General features: G+C 37.1%; 1 protein-coding gene across 5 annotated transcripts in view; it reads right to left on the minus strand.

Moving 5' to 3' along the window:
* Positions 1-20,457, minus strand: part of doc2b (double C2-like domains, beta) — a 300,599-nt gene that overhangs the window by 230,739 nt on the left and 49,403 nt on the right. For all 5 annotated transcript variants that reach the window (XM_058776339.1, XM_058776336.1, XM_058776337.1 and 2 more), the window contains exon 6: positions 15,352-15,514. In XM_058776339.1, the coding sequence (XP_058632322.1) occupies positions 15,352-15,514 (163 nt within the window). The remainder of the gene's footprint in view (positions 1-15,351; positions 15,515-20,457) is intronic.

Raw genomic sequence — 20,457 nt, forward strand, 5'->3', positions numbered from 1 at the left:
TCAGCATTCCAATTGCCAATTTAGCACCTCAGTATCTGAGTGAGCTCTTATCGCATTATAGTCCTCCACATTCGCTTCGTTCTCAAAACTCTGGCCATTTGATAATACCTAGAATATCAAAATCAACTGCGGGCAGCAGATCCTTTTCCTATTTAGCGCCCAAACTCTGGAACAATCTACCTAACACTGTTCGGGAGGCAGACACACTCTGTCGGTTTAAATCTAGATTAAAGACCCATTTCTTTAACCTGGCTTACACATAACACACCAACACATTTCTAATATTCAAATCCGTTAAAGGATTGTTAGGCTGCATTAATTAGGTCAACCAGAACCAGGAACACTTCCCATAACACACGATGTACTTGTTACATCATAAGAAGAATGGCATCTACGCTAATATTAGTCTGTTTCTTTCTTCCGAGATCACCGTATCAGCACCTAGAGATGACCTCTACAGCTCTGAATGTCAGCGGACAGATTCCCAGTGAAGACCCTGTCTCCTAGACAGCCATTGGGACAAGACCACGGGAAACAGATCCTCTGCACAATCTGATGTTGTTGCAACCTAGAATTAAACTGCTGGTCCCGTCTGGCCAGAGGAGAACGGCACACTATTTCGACACACTATTTCCCTTTTTTAATACGGCAAAGCTGCTTTAACACAATCTGCATTGTAAAAAGCGCTATATAAATAACGGTGACTTGACTTGACTCTGCAAATACAAGAAAAACCAGCCCTGCTTGGCAGAAAAAGAAACTTTTTTTCTGTTTGTTTGTTTCTACAGATGGACAGAGAGACAAAAATTAAAATTGTGTCATTGTGACCAACATTACTTTCCCTAATAGTAGCTTTGGTATGGTCATGCCATGATTTCTAGAATAATATTACAATAAACAGAGGTTAGGCTCACCCTATTTAGGTTGGTCGAACAATATCCAGTTGACCTAAACGGAAATTCCATATAAGCCCTTACAATCTAAGTACACTTGAACTAATACCAAGTGTTAGCCGGATCTCTAAAGATACAGTTGGTGTGCCCTATGCTCCATCTCAACTGAATCTTAGTCCGTTACTAACCTGACGCAGGAAATGCGGTAACAAGGATACAACGTAATCTGCTAGAGTCAATAATTACAGAGTAAATCAGAACAAAATCAAATGTAACAATTTATTATCAGTCAAGTAAATATGTATTATGCCAATTATACAGCCAATTCAAAGATATCAAATCAATGCAAGGCATCAAAATCTCAAAGATGAATCTAAGAGTAAGATGCATACCTGACTTGAGAAAAATACATAATATGAAGTGTGCGAACACACTTCATATTACGGGCTCATTCCGGCTACAGAAAGGCCCCAATCCTTTTGTAACATTTCCTTAAGTACTTCAGACCAAAACCAATGTCCCCCGAGACAGGAGACAGGAACTAACAATTGGAATTTGCATTGATGAAATAAAGTTATCATCTTTTGGGACAGAAGGTAATTTGCCCTCTACAGTGTGCAAAATATCTCTAAACTCTTAGGATCTGTATTACTTTTTAGTTTACTTCTTGTAAGAATGAGACCATTATACCAGACGCCCTGAGACAATTCAAATGATACCAAACATGACTGTACATACCACTTACATTCATGTAGAACATTATATTCTACTATTGACCATTCTGAGTGAAGGGAAGGAAGGGGATGAAAAGGAACTGATGCATATGTGAGAGATGCATTTTCACACATTTTCGCTCAGTGGGATGTGGAAACAGATGTCTGTATGTTAATACACCGTGTTGGTGTATTGTCCATCTCAGAAGTTCAAAGTGTCTGAGGTTCTGTAATTCTTATATTTGTGACTTATAACTGAGACTTATCACAGCACTTACATATTATTGCTCTTTTGTTGGTTTTAATTGCTTCTATTGTCCTCATTTGTAAGTCGCTTTGAATAAAAGTGTCTGTTAAATGCCTAAATGTAATGTATGAGTTAAGTTGTAACAAAGCCAAAAATGTATTATATTGACCTACATTAAGTAAAGTTTTGTCTTGTGAGTCGTGACTAAAGAAAATAAACTGATAAAGGTATTATTAAAAATACTGTTTGTACTGAATCAGAAATTTGACTTGAGTAAATTTAATAAAATTGCTTGTAACAAAATTACAGCATTTTATTTAGTTGAGTCCAAAGTAAAAAAATATATATATACACACTTGGATGTTATAGAAAATGTAGGTTTTTCCAAAATAAAAATTTAAGTTGTACCAAAGTAAAAAAAAAAAAAAAAAGATTCCTGGTCTCTATAATAAAAAAATATTTTAACATTGTGTGAATGTTTTTTTGTATTTTTTTCTTTTCTTGGGCAGAAGAACTATTTTGATTGATATCAAATTACATTTTTAAAGTTTCAACCAAATCAAAAGTTTAGTTTGAGGAAAACGAATAAATTTAGCTGTAACAAATTACAGTAATTTTCTTAGGTTGGTCCAAAGTCAGTCATATATTTTAGTTCAGTTAGGGAATTTAAGTAGCTTTTATAAATATGCCTTAAATAAAAACATTACTGGTGTGCATCTTGAGACAAAACAATGAATCTGACATATAGTATTTTATGATCAGTCAGTGCAAGTTTCTTTCAGTTGAAACAACCCAGACATGCATTTTAGCCTAAGACTAGGCTTAAGCCCTGTCTATGAAACCGGGGGTAAATGCGAGTAATCCACTATTTTGTAGAGGGGGTCAAAATTACAATTTTCACTAGACCTACCAAACTCTGCGTAAAAATAACACAATAATGCTGCCATCTTCCTAAAGTCACTTTTAACTCCCTTTAATCTGGCTCCGAATCTCAGGTGAAAATTGCCATTTTGACCCCCCTCTACAAAACAGTGGATTATTTAGCAAATATATATCCATTACATTTAATATTTTGGCATTCATCACTACACGTTTATCTTTCTTTAGAAAAATATTGACAAAATTAAACATTTGAGCCAGGTACCACTCACAGATGACATGGAATGACCCCAATCTATCGACCTTGACACACAGTTGTGAAGGTCTACAGGGGTCCTTCCTGTAATATAAATGTCTGTTTTATGGTTTTCTTGTCACATGACAACAAAATGTATTTGTGCATATTAGTTACGTCCTATATTTGGTCATATGAACTGTAAATCGTATAAGGCCCTGATGACACTGAAAAGCCGGTAGAGATTTACAACAGCCAGTGAGTGACCTTTGGGGGAGACAACAGAAATGATTGCATAGTGCCGTAATTGAAATCGCTGTTTTTGAGTCAACCATGCAACCACACTAACCCTGGGAGAATTTCATTTGCTAGACAAATTTATTTACTGACCATAAACATTTGAGTATAGTGTAATTATTTTTTGGAAGGTACTGCACTAGCAACAGCTGTTGTAACAAATTTGCGAGAGTGTACAGTCCATAGTTTTAATATGTACATCTCCGCACAGGAAATGAAAAGGCATAACTCAGATAATACACATAAATGTCACAGTGCTGATACATGAGGAAGCAGGAAACAAGAAGAGTTTTCTGCACTGATTTAAGGGAATAATTTAATTCTCTGTTTTGGTACGGTTCAATTAAATTCCAGAATCGATATGTTCTTAAGTGAAGACTAGTGTGCTTCTATAGTTTGTAAATGAAGTATTTATAGTCTTCAACACTTATTAAGCACAAGACCTGGACTAAATATCTGTTTACAAGTAATAGGATTTTTAATAATCCACATAATAAATTTTGACCTCCCTAAAGGCCTTACCCAATAATAACCAGAAAGCAACAGCGGTCTGGTCAATTTTTAATATTACCTGGAGAATATTTGCAATGATGTTTCTTTTTAGGCTTCTTATTTCTTTAAAAAAAAATTTTTTTTAAAAAAGATAAGAAAAAAATTAAATAAAACATCTACTCCACATCTATCTTAAGTCATCTTTTCCTTTTCATTGCAGCCTTTCTTTATTAAACCAAATCCGGTGATGTCCACTTCGCAGGGAACTTATGATCAGATAGAACAAACGTTACTGAATTAAGATACATACGAAATATGCAGAGCGGGGAATTGGGAACAGTACACTGTTAGACATTTCAGTAATTTCCACAGTTATTTACTGTATATCACCCAGTATAATACTGCAAATTCCCTTTACAGTAAATAACTGTAATACCCTTTGCATCATGGGAATTTTCTGTGACGTCAGACCCCACACAGAGACTTACTGTATTTTTAAAAATTGCTGTAAACTACTGTATTTTCTGTAACGGTCTCTTTGGCGTCATTCTATTGAGGTCGTTTTATTTTCCTCATTTCTTACATTTGGATTGACACAATTTGCCCTGGACCGTGTCTGTGACGCCACCACAGCTTGGGACTGACTACACTGAACGTGTTACATCGCTTGTAATGATTGGAAAATCCGTTTGTCCTTCATGTCAGAAACTACATCTGTACGTCAGAGTACATCTGTACGTCATAAATATACCGGGGCATCAGTTTACTGTCCGCATCCACTGTAGATAGTATATATAATGGATTATATTTTGTTGTCTGTTGTCAAGGCAGCGCCGCGGGTTTTGCCCGGGGATGAACCTGCGAGAGTGAAAGAGCTCTGGAGAACATCTGCGCTGTGTGTCGGTGCACCTTACGAGAGACCAGCAAGCAAGGTAAAAATATATGTACGTTTGTCTGTGTATTTGTGTCAGATTTTTGCACACCAGTTTAACCCATAGTAACATTTACCCGTCAACATGGCGGTTACAGAACTTTACCATGGTAAACTGTGCTGTCGTTTCAAACGACTTTTGTCAGCTTATTGAATTAAGTTACGGAATTAAAATTATTTTTAACGAGCAACGCTGATCTTATATTAACATTAGGTTAACTAATGTGAAATTTAGTTCAGGTGTTAGTAGTTAATGTTGGCCAGTAGCCTACTGAGAAAATAAAATCATATGTTAGCTTGGTTAAACTAGTTTTATGGCTAGCTGCCTTTCTAGTTTTAGAATTAGTTTGTTATAGTTTTCAATGGAATTTAAGATTTACTGCATTTTTTGTATTTGTGTTTTAAAGGCAACTGCAATGAAGCATCAAGAAAGACATGAACATGCCAGCCACCCTGAGACTGATAACTCATGGTAAGAGAACAACTATGGTTTTGAGAGATTTGTGTATTCTATATGAGGTTTGCCTTTTAAAAGTGAGCTATTTCTACTTCTGGTTTTCCAGAGAAGACATTTCTGTCACTAACAATGTGGAGGGTGAGCAAAGGTGGTGGCCACGTTTTGGAGCAGCACCTGGGTTTTGCAGATGGCTTTGGTCTTTTTTTCCTTATTATGTTTCTGTTGCCTAAATATTCTTTGTGAGGATAAGTCCAGAGGATACAACATAATGCACTGCAAACTGTCCTAAGACAGGAGAAATGGTGAAGATGTACTGTTCCAGCATTGGAAGTATGCATTTTTAAATGTTATACATGCAATGTTTTAAATAAAGAATTTGATATTTTGTATTTATTGTGTCTGTTGTAATTGAATGCCAGTAGTACCTATGTAGAGTAAAAAATAAAATGAATTTTATATAAAAATTATCAAATCTAATGAAATCTATATTAAAATGAATGAATTACAGTAGTATACTGATTAATTGGATTTTATTTACAGTAATTTACTGTAAACAGTCGTTTGTTACAATCCATTCCACAGCCGACGTTCTTGGTTTTCTTCTTTATTTATTAAATCCATGAAATTGGTTGATGAAACATTGATTAAAATTAAGATACAATTTATACAAAACGAAATGCACTTCAAAGAAAGGCTTTCTACAAAACAAAACTCAATGAAGTGGTCAAAATCAAAAGTCTGACCCACTCCATGTCTCCCAACATACTGTGCATCTTATGAGCCTATCTTTGTCATGCTGTTCACTTTTCATAATCATCAACATAGATGAAAAAATAAATAAATAAAAATAAAAATAATAAAAAAATAAAAATAATAAAAAAATAAATAATAATAAAAATAATAATAATATATATATATATATATATATATATATATATATATATATATATATATATATATATATATATATATATATATATATATATAATTGCCTAATATTTAAACATAAATAGGCCAGTGAAACTAAATAGGCTACGATTTCTTTAACCCTCTGGCCAACGAATGCTCCGGATTTTTTTTGCTCATGACAGCGGAAACAACTTAAAATAGCCTACTCCGTCATATTTTGGCCATACAGATTAGTGCAAGACATCCTTATGAACTATAAATGGTCTACTTTTAAACAAAACCAGAACAGCGCATGAATTAAACTTTTAACCGGCAAGGCTTTGCACATGCAAATAATGTACTTTTGTAATTGCGAATAAGTGCAGTGTCTCGTGAGTGTAACTCTACCGCTGAATTAACATTTGATGTCAATGTGTCTCGCGAGTTGCAGTTGGAGCTGGAGTCGGAGCATAGTAAAGGCATAGTAAATACAGCACATTGCTTGAGGTAGACGTTGTTTTGTTAGTTAATGTTTCATTATATTACTAGTGTTGCCCCCTTTGTTCACTATTACACTACTGCATATGACACTGGTGTCGCTTAGTTTTGTAACGCGAGCCCACACTTTTGAACGTTTCACTCTTGCCGCAAACACACACAGCGCATGCGCACGGATATCACACGCACGTCGAGCAAACGTCGGCCACATAATTCAGTGAAAGAAAAATGACAAGCAGCAGCTTCTAATTCGTCATTAACATTGAAGTATACGAAGATAAAACAACCCAAGTATCGATAACAGTATCGTTTGTCCTGAAGCTTATCGGTAGTCCGGCATTGACCCAATTACGTATCGTGTTCTGTCGATTTGTGATACCCTGTCAGATTTTGCTACCTCCCATTAAAACAGCATGCAGTACAATTCGAACAACGAAAAATGCTACCTGTCAAATTATGATTTATTAATGTCTACACCTACCACAACCCTAAACCTACCCTTACAGTAATGCAAATACAGTAATTATGTGTTATATTCACGGTTGTGGCTAGAAGGGATACAGCAACCGGAAACCAACTAAAAATATTTTTTTCTACCTATTAGATTGTTTTATTAATGTCTACACCTACCCCAACCCTAAACCTACCCATACAGTAATGCGGATACATTAAATATTGTTGTTCAGCAGTAAGCCCTGGTAGGAAAATCTGACGGGTAGGATAAAATGTCAGGACACCGGCCCAAAAAAAAAATACTGGTTCTCAAGAGTTCTTCAAAAGTCCTATTCCCTATATGGGTATTTTATTCTTCAAACTGTTGCCCTGTCATTCCTTTTTAACCCTATTTCTCTGAATTTCCCCTCCTCTTCTTCATTATTATAATTTCTATACTAGGTCTGATCTTAGTGGAATAATATAGTCTACCCTTTTTTGATAAATATCTCAAATTGTAAATGAAGATTCATTGTTAGCCTCTTCATTATAGATTTCATATACTATTCCAAACCAATCAGTAATTTCTGGTATTTCAGGCTGTATAACCATTTTCTGATTATAGAATTTTTAAAGGCTGTCAGAAGAATTCTCATCAAATATTTGTCAGATTTGTCTTTTAAATCTAGGATTTGTAATTGCCAAAATAGAGTTAAAAATAAATAAAATGGACACCTGAATATACTCTACAATCTCTTAGGAATTTCTTGTCAATATATCTGAACTTGAAAGCATTTCCACAATATATGGCTATGACTGCCTTCATTTGAGCTGCATTTTCTCTAGCAGATTGCATTTTTGCTTAGATATCTCTTCTGCTCAGGGGTTAGGTAATTCTCTCCAGGTTGAGAAATATGTTGTCTTCCCTTAAATATTTATTTGTGTTTGTCTTTGACGAATAAACCTTGTTTGGTCTAAATGAATAAGGTTAAGGTAATATCTCTCTAATTTTATTACCTTTAACGCTAATGCGAGGGTGTTTCCAATTTAGCGTCTTTGGAAGTGACTGTAAATTTGACATTGTTGTCTCTTCTGACTGTGCTCTTATTTTAAATTTTTTTGTCCTTTTGTTGAAATTCATGAAAACACTATTGTGGAGTTTTTCTTGATATTTTAGCAAATGGAAATGGCAAAAATATATTTGAGGTAATCTACAATTCTATGCCATACAATATTACCCAACTACCATGACTTCCGCTGCTGAGAAAATGTGAAAAGGGTCCATTGTCAACTTTTAATCTTGCTATTGATGAATTTCCATTTCTGTCATCTCTTTTGTTATGCTGGTTGTGGCGAGTGGGGCGGGGCCGAGAGCCGTGGGAACGGAGCGAGGCCGGTGGAGTTAATGATAATGAGCGACACCTGCGCCACTCGAGTCCCACGGAGGAGCTCCGGAAGGATAAAAGGAGGAGTGACGACAGTGGAAGACGAGAGAGGACCAGGCCTGGACTTTTATTTTGTATTTTATGTGCGGCAGTCGTCCGTGAGGGGCTGCCGCTTTACTTTTATGTTTGTTTATTTTATTAAAACTTTGTTTAAATGTTCGCCGGTTCCCGCCTCCTCCTTCCCGATCTACGAACTGTGTTACACTGGTATTCTGCTCTTTAGTTAATGCTGGCAGGTTTAATGAATTAAGAAAATGTATTACATGCTGTTCATTTTACATTGTTGGTTGCAAATATACAGCAGTTCTATAATAAATTTAAAAACTCTGATCTTATTTTGAGGGTTCCTGATTTTATAGACTGTTAAATCTGCATTATTAAAACATCTGAATAGCTGATTTTCAGAACATGCATCCCTACCAAAAATTCAAATATAATGATCACATGAGCCAAATACAATTACTCTTTTTAAAATTCTGTGTCACCAACATAAACGTCATTAGACACAAAAAATATAGGGAATTCTAAAAGCTGAAAAGTCCCTCAATACAAGACAGGCTGCAAAGTTAGTCTTGTTTTACAAAATGGGAATCAACACTGTCTCAGACTCCCCTGTGATCAGTAATTTCTAAATAAGAGCTCATTGCCCATCCGACTGGCATATTATCATCCCAAATCTGTTATGGCTGCCGGATTTTCATGAAATTCCAATGAGCTGTATTTTACAAATTTACATACATTTAGCCTGATTAACCCTCCAGAATTAATTCCTAAGTATATAGAAATGATTCTGGCAGGCAGAGAGAGAGAAAGAGAGGAAGATCAATGTTGATGAAGAAAAACAGCTGAAGATGTAGAGGTGTTATCTACATTTTCAGCAGCATTTTCTGTAGCACTGAGCGTGTTTGATGCTAAAAGCTTATGACAGATAAGACACTATCAGTAAGGTGCTTCCATATCCAGAACAATTATTGGTAGATTATTTTTATTAAAATGATGACTTTGAGTCTTGTAAATCAACTTCACCAAGCAGAACTTAAAATGAAAAAGTTTAATTTATGAAATCACGGTTTAAATCTGAAAGCAGCTGAGCGAATGTTTAGATAATCTTCATTCTCCTTTCTGTCCCCCTGAGCATCTGGGACGGGAAGTGCTTCACCTGCATGTCCAATCACATTAGACTGACTGAAACTTTACCTAATCTAACCATCAGCTGAACAGAAAGATATTCATTCTAAAGCGTATCTATATGGCTCTGTTACATTTGTTTAGACGTGATGATTTTGACCTGTCAGCCTTAAAGGATGTTCCAGATTCAATACAAGTTAAGCTCTATCGACGGCATCTGTAGCGAGCTGACGGATCTCCAGAGGATTTAACTGCAGAAATGCGAAGCTTAAAGCACTTTCTTTAATTCCTATCTAATGTTTTTCTTCTGCATTTACAAATTGAATAATTTTGTTGTAATCTAACCTACAATAAGCTAGAGATAGAACTTTTTAAACCTGAAGCATTTCTTTAAAATATATTTTTCTCTGTGTCTGCATTTTAGTAATACTATCTGAAAACAAATTGAACTGCTGGCTTCAAAATATCAGAGTAAACATGCTCCGTTTAATCATTTCAACAAAATCAATACCAGATTTAATATTATTCTATCAACGTTATTGCACTTCTTCATGGGGAAAAAAATAGATACATTTATTCTATGTAGCCTGAGTCAATCCTATTACAAGACAGATGACATATAACATTCCAAAATAGCTTCACAAATTTAGCTTTTGCTTTTGTCTTCCATTATTCCAATAAGAATGTTTTATTATTGTTACATTACATTAAGTCATTTAGCAGATGCTTTTATCCAAAGCAACTTACAAATGAGGACAATGGAAGCAATCAAAATCAACAAAAGAGCAATGATATGCAAGTGCTATAACACGTCTCAGTTAGCTTAACGCAGTACACGTAGCAAGGTTTTTTTTTTTTTAACTATATAAATAAAAAGAAAACAGATAGAATACAAAAAGATTAGAAAATCTAGTGTTAGTTAACAACCCTCTTCAGTGCGAGTAAATCACTCGCATATGCGACTAATCTTCACTCTGGGCGACTAAATTATGTCTAATATTAGCCAACGGCTAATAAATTCTCAGATTTGACTTGCTAGTGTGCGAGTTGGAGGCTAAGTATAAGTTTAGCACAGATATATTTTCACTCGCGGAACACTATGACTGAGCGCTTCAGAGTTTCACTCTCCGGCTGTTTCTCAAACGGAAGGCTGCATCCTCCGGTGGTCGCATTTGTAGGCTGCATACGTCATCAAGCCTGGTTTATTTCAGTTAACTGAACATTGCATTTGCGAGTCAAAAGCATATTACAACAATTTACACTTAACTAAGAATAATGGTCAAATTTAATAACTGTTAATATTCTAAAATAAGATCTTCTTTATGACATATGCAGCCTACAAATGCGACCTCCGGAGGATGCAGCCTTCCGTTTGAGAAACAGCCTCCGTCAAGCGATCTGTGCTATTTTTCAGTTAATCTCAATGGATGCGCAGCGCACCTGTATTTGGTGTACCGTAAACTCTACTGTAACGGCGCACAACTCGCCGTCGCTTTGGTGAGAGGAGAGAGAGCAAGAGAGAGTCTTACATACATGCAGAATTGACGCGCTACATGTAAACGATATTCTTTGCTGTATTTTCCTGTCAAAATAACGAGTTCCTTTGGATTTTTTCAGCTTTTAAGAACTGCCGGATTTTCCGGTAGTGGGCAGAACTAATGAGCAAACGGCAATCTCATTGGCTGGTGCTCACCTAATATCGTCCCTGTTTTGATCTCAACGAATCAGTTTGAGTGAACGCACACAACCTGATTAATATTCATGAATTTAGCAGCTCGTTAATCCTTAGTGCATTTTATACTGTTCTTATTAGCAGAATTCATATTATTATTATTATCATTATTGTTATAGGCCTAGTATTATCAGTCTGGCGAGTAATCTGAAAAATTTACTAGCCAATGGCAATTCAATTGCCAAGGTGTCTGTAGAGGGTTGGTTAATATGAATAGTTAACATCTATGTGCTGGAGATTTTATCATTCTCTTCTGAAGATCCAGTGAAGCTACACAGAGTCAAATTGACCCCACATGACAAATCAGAGTCTAAAAGTCACAATCTACTGTTTGTGACTGTGTATGCAAGACGGGTGACAGTAAAGCATTTACACTGCCATTATCAAATCATATTTGTTGGAGACGTTCCAGGTTGAAAAGCTTTGTTAAAGGGGTCATATAATGGTACATGCACTTTTACAAGTTGATTGTACTGAAATGTGTGTTAGCAGTGCCTGTACACAACCATCATAAAATGATAAAAATCCATCCAGTGTTTTTTTAATCTCCTTATTTGTTTTACCCGTCTCAAATCAAGCCGTTCGACCGTGTGGCGCCACACGGTCGGACGCCCCTCCCACGATGGTTGATTGACAGCAGTGTTTCAACACAGACCCGCCCTTGCTCGTGAGCGAGCTGTCAATCATAGTCCGCGCGTCATTGTTGATATACGCTGGAGCTGTCTATGAGCAGAATGGCGTCTAGCGATTGTGGTGTTCTGTTCTCGGTGCAATAATGAACACAGCAGTCATTTTGATGTTCCTAAGTCCGAACCGCTGAATACACAGTGGCTGAGTTTTGCTTTTGAAGGAATATTCCCCACGAGCAACGTCAATGTTTTCATGTTTGCGCGAATCATTTTCACCAGACTGCTTTATAAATGAAGGTCAGTATAAAGCTGGTTTTGCTAAGAAGCTGCTCCTGAAAAAGAATCGGTACCAACTATTCGTGTTCCTGCTGAACCTCCAGAAGAAGTGAGTGTAACGTTTAATTAACCTTTATATTAATCTTTGCAAATCGCTAGCACGCTTCACGATGTATGTGGCTAATGTTTACATTCAGGGTACATGCATGTTTTCTATTCTGACGTTCTCAATATGAAAAATTCCTGCTGTGACCTCATATCAGTGTTTCCGCCCTGAGAGTTGTACCTAACACTGCATAGATAACGTTACGCATCACTGACAAGCCTACATTTACCGAATTTATTTTTCATGACCATTAGCTGTAACATCAATCTGTCAACGAACTAACGTATCAGTAAACACATAGCGTTCGTATCTCACTACTCTACCTGACAGTACACACACAAATAGATAAAAGTGACATTACGTTAACCAACCATTCAGAAACGTCCCGTTCAAGTCTTAATTGTCGAACTTCTTCGGGGCCGTCATCCTGTTCCGGGTCCGACTCCGGTTCGAATTGATAAGGTTGCACAGTATCCTCAGAGACTCCCGCTGCCATTCTTCAAAATATACCCTCAACTGTTGTCAAGGCAACACTCCACGTGTGTTGTGTCAAAACGCCCCACAGAACAGAGGCGGGCGAGCAAAGCTCATTAGCATTTAAAACACACGCACTAAAACGGTGTGCTGAAAACAGAGCTGTTTTTGAGCAGGTAAAATGAGTGTTTTCTTACAATACCAATGAGAATTTTTAATTAAAGTATATTACAAACTTTCAATTTAGACCCTAAAGAATCATATTAGCTTGTACAAAAATGGCATTATATGACCCCTTTAAAAACTTTGGTAAAGGAATAGTTTGTTCAAATGGTTCTGCCATTATTTACTCGCCCTCAGAAAGCTCCAAAGCTGTATGAATTCCTTGGAACACAAAAAGAAGAAATTCTCAAGACTGTGCTGGTTGCTCTTTCCATGCAATTACATTCAATCGGGACCAAAAAAAGCTTATGACATAAGTCAAAATTACAGCGACAGTATGAAGAACCCATAAACCAATACTTTGATCTGAAGAACATAATAATGTAAGAAATGTAAAAAAAAAAAATAATAATAAATTGTAATCTGCAAAGAAACATATCAGCAACTTAAGAAGCCTAACATGCACAATACACTAGCATACAGTCAAATATGGTTCTTGATAAGAACACATTTTACTGTTGAACTTACAAATGCTACAAAATCTCTGAAAAGTGTATTTTATCAAAGGGTTAGGAAGGTGCACTTCCTGAATCAACATGTGCGCTTTTATCACGCTTCATTCAGTAACAACCTCTGATATGCTCGTGCATAATAGGAGCAGCTGGTATGGAGGTATTACTCTGCGTTAGTCCCACCAAAAGCCTTTCAGACATCATTTATTCAGTCATCCTTTAAATGGATATAGTCAGAAAAGGTGTCCACCCCTACCACACTAATGCATCTCATACACCTCTCGCTCTCAAGCACACATGGCTAGCACCAAGCCACATTTGGTGCTCTAAGACTGGCTTAACAAAAAAGGAAAAGAAAACTCATGTCAACCACATATAAACTGCAGTCCAGGTACATATGAACAGATATGCGCCTGCCAAAGAGAACCGCTCCAACGATACATCTTTGTAAAGCTATAAAGCACCACCATATGTGGAATTGATGAACGTTCCTGAACATCTTATTTGCATGTCGGAGATAATCAAATGCATGAGAAACTGTGTGACTATAAACTCTTATGGGCCACAAGTTTTATTATACGTAATAAAATGATGATATATTGGTCCTCTGAGCGTCCCTACTGCAAGACGCAACAGCGCTTGAGGGACGCTGCTTCACATGCTGTAGGACTCTTCTACTGCCTAATTCTTCTGATAAGTAAGCTTATCACACACTGCAGATGGGTCCATTTAATTCATGCCATGGCGAGTTTATTTTTACATATATTTCACTTTTTCATCCTCCCTTAAATGCATTTCTGCAAGGTTAAGCAGAACTGTGCCTGGAAGCTAGGAGCGTTTCAGCCTGAAATGAATGTAAGAATGAATGTTTATTTGGAGAAGGGTTAAATGGGGTCACCTTAAGATGGTTGAGCTCATTAATAGCGTCACTGGCAGAGAATGGGATGTCCCATCTAAAGTACAGAAATGTCTAAGGGGTGTTTTAATAAGCTAACTGACCTTTAGATCTATAGCTTCACCAGTATATTCAGATAACTGATACAATGGCCTAATTGCAGACACAGTATAGAGGTATAAAATGTTAGCTTAAAATCCCAATAAAGTGTGGGTACGTGCCAGCAAAGTACACCTCATGTTTTACCATTTAAAAACCTAACAAAAGAAACCTCAATTATTATTATAATTAATTTTTTTTTTCTCCATGAATTTGTTTGATTGAAAAGTGTGATTTTGCTATCTTTCTTATCTAATGCAATGGCGTTTATACATTTTTGTGTGTCCAAATATTCCAGGTTCAATACAAGTTAAACTAATTGACAGCATTAGAGGCGTAATTACTAGGGGTACACAAAAATGGCAGTTCAAAAGTCAAGGTTTGGAAGGTTTTTGGTAGAGCTGGGAAATAGCAATTTTTTCAAATGTATATGTTTGTTGCTGTTTTATCAAACAGCAGTTTAGTGAAACAAACTCTGGCTTTAACTTTAAAAAAACTCAAGTCTTAAGTCAATATTGCTGCAACTAGCTGCAACACTCTTCGAACCACAGTTTATGATGCTGTCGTGAATAGGGAAGAGATTTAAAGTTCTTCCATTTTGAATGCAAAATATGTGAGCAAAAAATTTTTAGTCAAAATTATTGTCTATCTATTGCTTTAAACTGTGTGCTCAGTTAGTTTAAAACTTTTAATATAATACTCATGTTTAGGACATTTTAGTATGTAGGTAACCTACATAAACGGTACGTAAAGGGTTTTCCCCTCACACTAATATCATGTTTACATGCATTGTCAGCATCCTGTGGTCACTGTTTACTACTTAAACAGTATTTTAACAATTACAGATTGGCCACATTTTCTTCTACTGAAAGTGCCTCACTGTAACCCAGATAGAATAGAATAGAATAGAATAGAAGCATTAGCATCTAACCTTTACTTTGAGCCCATGTGTAGCTTATTGGTGCACTCCTGGTCACTGGCAGCAGCTCTCCTCTTTCTATTACTGGCTTCCTGTTATCTAGAATTGAATCCTTAATGGGACGAATATGCTTCGGCAAGACTTTGTAGAACCAGGCTCCAGAACGTTTCCACACCTTTGAAGAGCAGGGAAAGGAAAACAAATTAAGCACAGCTCAGTATAGAGTAATTTAAAGCAGGTGCTTAAAGACATGGCATTGTGCCAAAACATTACAGCTGTCTGTACAGCTATTTAGCATGCTCTAAAACCCTGGAGTATGTAAGTTTTTTTTTTTTCTTTTGGTTAAAATACAATTTCTTTGTCTTTTTTTTTTTTTAACTGACTGTTGCCTTGAACTTAAAGCTATGTTCAGATATATGTGAGAAATATGTGAAGTCTACATGCCATTGTTTTAACGAGAAATTTCTCTTATGGTGATTTTGGGTGCCTCAGTGTCGCAATATGCGATTTTACATACATACATTTATTCTTTCATTTGTTCATTCATTCTCATCGATATATTAATGTATAATACTAAGTTCTACATTCTCAAATCTGACTGGACAAGTGGTTTTCCAAGCTGTTATTGTTATCGTTATTGGTTTTTCAGCAGTATGAGTACAGGGACTCGTCTCTGCGCTCATTTAACACAGTCAGTCAGTGCAGTGACATTATTATGCGAGGAGAAAACGGTGGAAAGGTACTGTCTTTAAGGGTGAGTCGACCTTATCGACCTCCAGGACCACTAGGTAACTTCATGGAAGATTTAGATGCGTTGCTCTCAACCTTTTCTGAGGATGGTACTCCCCTAGTTATACTTGGAGACTTCAACATCCACCTAGATAAACCTCAGGCTGCAGACTTCCACACTCTGCTTACTTACTTTTGATCTCAAACGAGTGTCAACTACGGCTACTCATAAAAAAATCAGGCAACCAACTGGACATTATTTACACACGACACTGCTCCACTGATCATGTGCTGGTTACTCCACTGCACACCTCGGATAACTTCCTCCTCACTCTTAACCTCAACATGGTTCCTGACACAACACACACCCCTCCACGTGTCACTTTTTGACGTAACCAATGCTCACTCTCACCCTCCTGGCTTTCTGCTATGGTTTCAACTTCGCTTCCTCCCCCTAAACAGTTATCATCTCTTGATGCTAACAGTGCTACCGGTACTTTCTGCTCCACTCTGACGTCTTGCTTAGATACTTTCTGCCCCTTGACTATCTGATGTTCTCCGCGAACATCATTCTAAGCTCAGGGCTGCTGACCTTAATTTATATTGATTACTCCTCTCTGACTTCTCTGCTAATGTCTCCACTGCTAAAGGGACATACTATCACGACAAAATTAACAATTCGCCTAACTCTTGCATGCTCTTTAAAATATTTTCCTCCCTCCTTTGTCGTCCTCCTCCTCCCCCTCCTTCATCAACTCTGACAACTTTGCCACATTTTTCATTAATAAAATTATAAACCTCACAGAACAATTCTCCATACCACAAACTGTCAAACACATCTTACCAACAAACATACACTCGTTCACATCCTTCTCTCCACTCTCTGAAGCAGAAGTCTCTAAACTCATCCTTTCCAGTCATCCTAGTAGTTGTCTGCTTGATCCTATTTCCATCTAACCTCCTTCAAGCCATTTCTCCTGCAGTTGTACTTACACTCCAGGGCTCCAGACTCATTCTTCCCACTGGTCGCTCTTTTGCAACTAACTTTCTCAGTTAGTCACACGAGCACAACATTTTTTGCACAGGCACATTTGGTTGCAGACCTGCACTCACTCACATCGTTAACATCCCTTCACACTGGAGTTTTTCCCTCAGCATTTAAACAGGCTCGTATAACCCCACTTCTTAAACCCACTCTTAACCCAACTATTTTAGGGAACTACAGACCGGTTTCCCTTCTACCGTTCGTTGCAAAAACACTTGAACAAGTTGTGTTCAACCAAGTCTCTGCCTTTCTCACACAGAACAACCTCCTGGACAGCAACCAATCTGGCTTCAGTAGTGGACACTCGATCAAAACTGCTTCACTCTCAGTTGTTGAAGCCCTAAGACTTGCAAGATTAGATTCCAAATCTTCTATACTTATACTGGATCTGTCCACTGCTTTTGACACGGTTAACCACCAGATCCTCCTGTCAACCCTATTGGGAAAGGGCATCTCAGGAACCGCACTCCAGTGGTTTGAGTCTTACCTCTCAAATAGGTCCTTCAAGGTATCTTGGAGAGGTGAGGTATCCAAGTCACTAGCTAATGAGGTGCCTCAGGGCTCAGTTCTTGGACCACTTCTCTTCTGTCTACATGGCATCACTAGGTTTCTGTCATTCAGAAACATGGCTTTTCATTTTACTGCTATGCTGATGACACTCAACTCTACCTCTCATTCTTTAGGAACATGCAACAACTCCTTGTTCAAGCTCTTGTTCTGTCCAGGTTGGACTATTGCAATTAGGAATGCACCGATACCACTTTTTCCAGCACTCAGCGATACTTTTGGTACTTGCCGATACAGAGTACCGTTACTGATATTTTCATTGCATTTGTACATTTTTTAAATACTGGGTACAGAAACCAAAAGAGTATGTATAATGTTAGTTGGTTAACTTCATTTATCAAATAGATACTGTCAAACCAAAATTTATTCAGACACCTTCAACATTTCTCACATTATCACAGTTTATTCTCTACAGTTCAGAAAATGATAATAAAATATGACGAGAACTCAGATTTAAACTGTGTTAGAACAGAATCAGCTTGATAATGTCAGAAAACTTTAATAGAAAGGTATATAATGGATTACAAATCAACCAAAAATGATTCAGACAGCTGTTAGTATGAAAATATTTACACAACTATCAATACTTTGTCGGGCAACCCTTAGCCTTAATGACAGCTTGCAGTCTCCTGGGAATGCTGTCAACCAGGTTTTTTCCCAGACTCTGAATAATTTTTGGTCCCAAATTTGTATCAGTTTTACTGGTAGTCCACTGTATGAAGAATTTTTGGTTATAATGTCACAGTTTACTTTATTTTTGTATCCTCACTTACTTAAATGAACTATAGTGTCCTGACCCACAAGTAAAAAAATTAGTGGTGGGCATAGATTAATTTTTTTAATCTAGATTAATCTCACTGTAATCTTGGAATTAATCTAGATTAATCTAGATTAAAATGGCTCATTTGAATTCTGCCAAGTAGATAAGTAAACAACTAGCAGTCATCAAGAATTTAATATTGATAATAACATTGAAGACATTGTATGATTATTCCTTAAAGATAAGGTTTTAATAGTTTTAGTAGTAGTAGCCTATTACGTTCTGCCCAATGTCTTCAAGTGAAACCGAACTTTTATTTTGACAGGTTGCCGTGAGGATAGTTTTTCTCAAATGAAACGCTCGAATGCTCATGAAGTGACTCTCAGAGCAGTTCTGGAGATGTTGTTCATGCATTTATGTCCTCATTTAGTGAGACGACAGACGTTAATATCGCCGCAAGCGTCACGCGGTCTTCTGTATGAGTAGTGAACAAACCCGCTGTCTGCGCCATACATTAACACAGAGACACACAGAAGTCATATTTAAATAGACGTTTTGTTACTTAATATTTACAAATAGGAGTGGGAGTGTGTTCACTTGTGTGTGCGCTTGCGTTTGTTTGTGTGTGTGTGTGTGTGTGTGTGTGTGCGAACCGAGGCGGAACTCCGCTGTGCGCGCGATACAGAGAGCGCGACCATGTAAGGTAGAGACAGAAATGACTTGCCGATTTCCATTGGGAAGCTTCTTAAAAATAAATTTTCCTGAAGCAAACCCGGCTTCATAGCTGCATCCATGTTAGCACGCATACACACAGGTTCAAAGACTCGTTCTGCCCCTACAGTGCAATTCGGCTAGGTATACATCCGCTAAAATATCAAGGTGAAAGTCATCATAGCTTGCGTAGTATAGACCCAGCTCCCAACCCAACTTTGAGAATAGATTAACGGCGATATTTTTTTTATCGCCCGATAAGAGTCTCACGTTAACGCAGCACGTTAACGCCGATAACGGCCCACCACTAAAAAATATAAAAAAATTATATCTGAATGATATTTGGTTTGACTGTATATCATTCGGTTATTTTCACACTTAATTATGCCCATTAAAAGTTTTTGTTACTTTCACTGTTCATTTTTTTGCTCTATGGTACATCATCTTTAAATTTAATTGCATTAGAACTGCTCCATTGCTGCGGCTCAGTACTGTAATCACGCGTTTTGCTGTAATAATGCAGGGGACCACTCGTTATAAATCTCCTAAATGTGATAATTTCAGAAATAAAAGTCGCGTTTTTTTCATCTGAAACGTGCTGAGATTTATATTCCAAAGCCACTCATATAATGCAGAATCACTCATGAAGCAAGCAAAACGCGCAACTCGCGCATGTATTTGTACAGGTGCAGAATGAGAGGGACAAGTACAGAACAGGCTAGCGCATTTCACACAGGCTGTTAGTTTCACTTTCGCCAGAAAGTCGTGTATGCTTAAGGTTGAAAATAAATTATGTTTATAGTGAATGCCCCTATAAATTGTCTTATATTTACAATTTAGTTTTAAGCCAAATGATGCGTGTGCTAAGTGAGCGAATATCAATAAAGATCACACAGTATTAAAGCCTATACAGGCTTTAATACTGAATGTTTAACATTAAATTCTTTGCATACATATACTTCGTAGACATCCTTAATCTCTAATAACTCCATTATGCTGTCTGTTGTTCTGTTGTCGGTGTTTCTTTGTCTGAATATGGCACTTATCACATGCTGTGTGGTATCGGGGCATTTTAACGAGTACGAGTACAGGAGCTCAGTATCGGGCCCTATACTGATAGGTGAATCCCTAATTGCAATGCTCTCTTGGCAGGTCTTCCAGCCAGTTCCATCAAACCTCTACAATTAATCCAAAATGCCGTTGCAAGATTAATCTTTAATGAGCCGAAAGAACGCACGTCACACCTCAGTTCATCAATTTGCACTGGCTACCAACAGCTGCTCGCATAAAATTCAAGGCATTAATG

Source organism: Onychostoma macrolepis, chromosome 05, assembly GCF_012432095.1.
Source record: "Onychostoma macrolepis isolate SWU-2019 chromosome 05, ASM1243209v1, whole genome shotgun sequence".
Classification (NCBI taxonomy): Eukaryota; Metazoa; Chordata; class Actinopteri; order Cypriniformes; family Cyprinidae; genus Onychostoma; species Onychostoma macrolepis.